The following is a 5,643-nucleotide window of genomic DNA, read 5'->3' on the forward strand; positions in this document are numbered from 1 at the left end:
TATTCATCGAATTTCTTAATAATCATTTTAACATGAATTTTCACACTCTTAGAAATTCCAAATCTGTGAAATTCTAATTATATGCTATTCGATATTCCAAGCATATGAAAATTTATATGGTAACTTGTTGAATATCACCACATTTCAACTACTACAAAGTGTTAAAAATCGGGCTTTGCGGAGGTTGATGGTCGCCTATGTTCTGAAGGATAAGGCACGGGAAAGAAAGAAAGAAGAATATAGAAACTTCTCCATTTAATATACATTTTTAAACTATTATTCACTTTTAAACAAACAAGATTAAGTTTACGTTTTGTACATTCACTTTTGTCCTAATAAGTATCAAATATGGGTCTCATGACGATTATCAAAAAATTGAAGCAGAAAGAACGCGAAATACGTTTGTTGATGTTGTAAGTTCTTTTTTTTCTCTAATTTTGGTCTATTACATTGATGATTGATTTTTATTTTAAAATTAAAAAGTATTAAATTAAACTCAAGTTAATATTATTATAAAATATAAACATAAATATAAATAAAATAAAAAAAACATAAATATTCATTTGAAATATGATATTTATTTAAAATTTAATAATTTAATTTGTGTTGCATTTCAAAATTGACCTGACTCTTTTAATATCTAATTAATGATTAACTAACTAACTAAAAACTAACTAAATAATTGCTAATCTGTTCTAGATTTTAGTTTTCTATTTTATTTTATTTAAATTAAAAAAGAACTAAGACACACTTTCCTCATTTTACTTTTTTACTAGATTATAATTATAGAATTATAATGTAATTATAATGATAATCATACATATTTTATATTTGTATGTTTAAGACTTTAACTATGAGCACAAATGAGTTTTTTATGGTTTTTTGTTTACTATTTAGTTACTTTACATTTCTTATTCTGTTATTACTTAATTTAATGGCTTTCTCAATGTAATTGACATTGGGATTATTATATTATTGCTTTCATTAACACAGAGGTTTAGATAATGCAGGCAAGACAACCATTGTTAAGAAGTTTAATGGAGATGACATTAGTACAATATCACCAACTTTGGGCTTCAGCATTAAAACGATTGAACACAGAGGGTATGATGATGATGATTGTGATTCAATTATATTAAATTAAATTTTATTTTTTTATCTTCATCTGTTTTGTATTTTATTGTACTGCTGTGTTTTAATTCACAGTTATAAAAATGTTATAAAATTTTATATCATGAGTAGAATTAAGTGTTAATAGTTTAATTTAATTAATAAAATTTGAGCAAAGACCTTGTGACTTCCAATTAATAGATTCAAAATAAACTTTTGGGATGTTGGTGGACAAACCTCACTGAGAACGTACTGGAGAAACTATTTTGAAAGTACAGATGGACTGATTTGGGTTGTGGACAGTGCTGATAAACGTCGATTACAGGACTGTAAGAAAGAACTGGACCAGCTGCTGGTTGAAGAAGTATGTATATATTTTTAATTGAAGTTTGAAATTGTTGAGTTTTTGTGCTTATTGATAACTATAAAATACTCAACAGACATTTCAGTTATTTCATCATTTAATTTTCTCTATAATTCAATAATTACTCACTTTATTATTTGACTCTGCATTTTTTTTATCTTAAAAATAGAGTTTTTTGACCATGAACTTTTGTTGAAATACAGAGGCTGGCAGGAGCAACGTTGTTGGTGTTTGCCAACAAGCAAGATTTAGATGGTGCAGTCTCCTCTGAAACTATAATGGAGGTTCTTAATTCTTAAATAAATATCTTTATAATTTTTTTAAATTTGCTTTGTATGGTAATTTTTCTGCTTTTTGAAAATTTAGACGTCAAAGAATTTTTCAATCGTTTTAATTACGTATTTTTAAAAGATTCTGGACTTGGAAAATTTGAAGACCCACCACTGGATGATACTTGGATGCAGTGCTGTCACTGGAGACAATCTTCTGAAGGGTGTTGACTGGCTCATTGACGACATCTCATCTCGCATATTCACATTAGATTGAGTTCACCATTTTCTCATTTTTTAACTTTTCCATTTTTTATTTCATATATTGTTTTTTGACTTATTATGTGTTTGTAAATGTGCATAACCTTATAGGAAATACACTCTTCGAAACATTATCTCACGGTTTTCGGATATGTGTTGATTTTTATATAGTTTACTCATGTTTTCACTAATTTGGGTCAGCTAAGTTTAATGGTAAATATTTGGTTTCAGAAGTTCAAACTGATATTGAATTATTTAATTATCCTGTATGTGTTGGATTAAGCATATTAAAGTAACGTAGTTTAGCACATTATTAAATATTTCCTGAAAAGTCGAAGACGGATTTTATGCTTGGATTTTTAACTTGATTGTGCAGTGCAACTCAATAAAGTTGCCCTTCATAACTCTGTACTCTGTACGATTTTCGAGATTAGCAGTTGTACGTGACCGCAGGCACAAGATCTATCATTATTTTGTCAAGGCTATTACGTTCTCACTGCGTACTCTTTCCTGGATCAAAACATTTTTGGAAAAAACTACTTAATTAGCGATACAACTTTCAAAATGTTTAAGATCATTGGTAAAATTGAAAGACTTCTACCAAGCTGACCAACGACGTTTATTTGCAAAGTTTTAATGAATTTAATTTTAATGAATTTTAATGAATTTAATTTTAATGAATTTAATTGTACTGTCCGCCATTTAAATACTTAGGAGCTAAAACTTTTTCAAAACAGCAACAAATTATTCTGTCACATATTTTCAAGTACTTATTCCTCAAGTACTTAAAATGACAAAAACAGACACGATTTGATTAAGTCTAAAATGTTATCTGCTTATCTGCTAGATCCTATGAACATTTGTAAATCAATTTGTTGGAACCATCAAGTAAATGAATGCACTGGAAAGGGTGCAATAATGGAGCCTCTAATCACGCCATTATATTAAGAATATCTTTATTAACCCAAAATAATTTCAAACGAATTAATAATCAAGTCGATGCTGTGATTTGATGTGGGCTACCACTATCCATCATTCAGCGGAAAATAGTTGATGGGTTTTGAAGTTCATAAGAGAACTGAAATGGTGTTTACTTTCAGGAATTGCTAATATAACTTATTTACCTTTGCTAACCCGGTTGTCTGAAAAAATGTTAGGACACAAATCTTTTTCACTAGATAGAATGGATTTCAAAACTTTGAACTATTGAGTAAAAAACGTTTTAATAGAGTTGAAAAAAAATAATCGTCAAAAATTTAATATATATCCTTTGCAAGGTACATAATGTTTTCACTCATTTTATATGAATAAATCAATAAATGGAAAAATAATAAGAAAAAAAAACAAAGTGCGACCGAAATTTTCAATCTAAGTTGCTTGCTAAACCTTTCGTGCTAGTAGTCAATCAGCAATTTATGCGATGTGCTAACAACAAGAGCAAATATTGATTTGGGGTATGTGTGAAAAATAAACACTTAAAATTATAATATCAATTAAGCATAAAAAATTTAATATCAAGAGAAAAGACAACGTGATGACTTAAGACATTTTGGAATAAATTTTATTAACATTCTCTTCTCATCATATTGTTATATCATTATTAAATTATTCCTAATTCGGTAAACGATACAATCGATAATAATATAACTAGTGTTGAATCATAAATTGATAATAAATATTATTAATAATAAACAAAGACGGTTAAAAACAATAAGTCCATCAAGTTCTACAATGAAACATGGGCGACTATAGCAAATAATATACATATAAAAATGTCTGAAAAATAGTATACGCTAAAAAAGTATGCATACATAGGTACACACATGTGTATGCGTGTGTGCTTGAGTGCAAGTGTGTTTTGTGCGTTAAGTACGATAGTTTTTAATAAATTTTAATTATTAAGAAACTCAATTGCATGCCACATTAAATCTGTGCTTGCAAGAATGTGTTTAGTCAATGTCCAGACGGTCAAAACCGTTGCTGTGTGAACATGCATTGTAAACATATAAAAGCAACTACATACAACTGACGTTACAGAAAATTATCTACATGCCATATGCAAAATTTAATATTTTAAACATTTTAAATAGTTGTTGATGGATTGAATTTTCTGGTTTGAATTTATTAAACGGAAAGTCTCGTTACCCGTGTAAACTGTTTCTTTTAAAAAAATCCCAATTCGTGCCAAAAAAATCTTGAAAAATCTGATGTTACGAGTACGACATCCCTAAGCCAAAGAGTTCTGATTGAATTAGTTAGTGGCCGAGCAAACAAAAACAGAAAAAACTTAAAAATTATTTAATTTCATTTATAAAATGATTCAAACAAAAATTCTTGAGTACAATCCAATTATGGAAAATAATGGTGACAGAAGATTTCAGTCAAACATTTTTTCAGAAACATTTGGAGCCTGCGATACACAGTGTAAATTATTTTTTCATAATGGTTAATTATTTTAAAGCCATCTTATCGCATTGTAATGCAAACGTATAATTTCTAAATTTAAAAAAATTCATCTACAAGACAAACTCGATAAAGTTGGCGTACATTCACAGGTTTGTGTGTGTACTAAATTATATATATATATATATATATATATATATATATATATATGATATACATGTTTCATTTATTAACAAAAACTTGTATTGGTCAAAACATGGCCCCTCCTCACAGTACAGACCAACGATTGACACAAAAAGCAATTGGTGAAAGTACGCACCCAAGCAACCAAACCACATTCAGTTCTACCTCTGTGCAAATAACTAGACCTATAAGTTTATAAACTAATTAGATACTCTTTAGATACTTACTTCACTTTCTGATATCTAGATCTCAGCTAGAAGTCCAACTCAATTCTAATTAGTACGACGGCTTGAACGGTATAAACACACAGTAGTGAAAACGCCGTTTTCCCACGCTGATTTTCAAACTAATAAAATATAAACATAGTGAGTAGTTTATCTATTCATTACAAAATCTTTTTAACTATATGTATGTGCATGCCTAATAAGAGTGAAACGTGGGCATTTTCAGCAGATGGATAACCAGAAAACTTTCAAAGGACAAAAACACTAATTCAAAAAAACACTTTAATAACGGAAGTAAGACTTGAATGATGAAAATTAAATCGGTTTGAACATTTGCCTCAAGACATGGAACAGGAAAAAATTAAACAATTAGGAAAAAGAGGTGCTCAAAAACTGGTATATTTGACAGAAAAATGTAGACTATTAAACACCAGGAGAGATTGAAAAAATGGGGCTGAAGTGGATGGGCGGTTTAAGGATGACAGTAGAAATGTAGAATGAATGTATGCATGAATAATTAAGGTGATAGAAAATAGATCAATTGCCAGCATGACGATAAGGTTTAAAATGGTATAGCAATAGACTCGTAATTGCTACTTAGATATTTAGATATTATTTTCATTTGGATAGCTGACGATTAAATTATATATATATATATATATATATATATATATATATATATATATATATACATATTTCAAAAATTCAACACTACTTTCAACATTGTTCAACTTTTTTATATTTCTTTTTAATTTATTGATGTCAGAGAAATTAGACATTTTATTGTTTTTTAAAAATTTTTATGAAATAAATTTGCAAAAAGCTATTC

General features: G+C 28.3%; 1 protein-coding gene across 1 annotated transcript; it reads left to right on the top strand.

The window, feature by feature from the left end:
• Positions 1 to 348: 348 nt before the first annotated feature.
• On the top strand, positions 349 to 2,020 carry HELRODRAFT_170325 (hypothetical protein; the record flags this gene model as incomplete). Its single annotated transcript, XM_009016136.1, has 5 exons — positions 349 to 413; positions 994 to 1,104; positions 1,312 to 1,474; positions 1,678 to 1,758; positions 1,886 to 2,020. 5 exons carry the CDS (start codon positions 349 to 351, stop codon positions 2,018 to 2,020), a joined length of 555 nt encoding a protein of 184 aa, XP_009014384.1.
• Positions 2,021 to 5,643: the final 3,623 nt, after the last annotated feature.

Source organism: Helobdella robusta (assembly GCF_000326865.2).
Source record: "Helobdella robusta unplaced genomic scaffold HELROscaffold_17, whole genome shotgun sequence".
NCBI lineage: Eukaryota > Metazoa > Annelida > Clitellata > Rhynchobdellida > Glossiphoniidae > Helobdella > Helobdella robusta.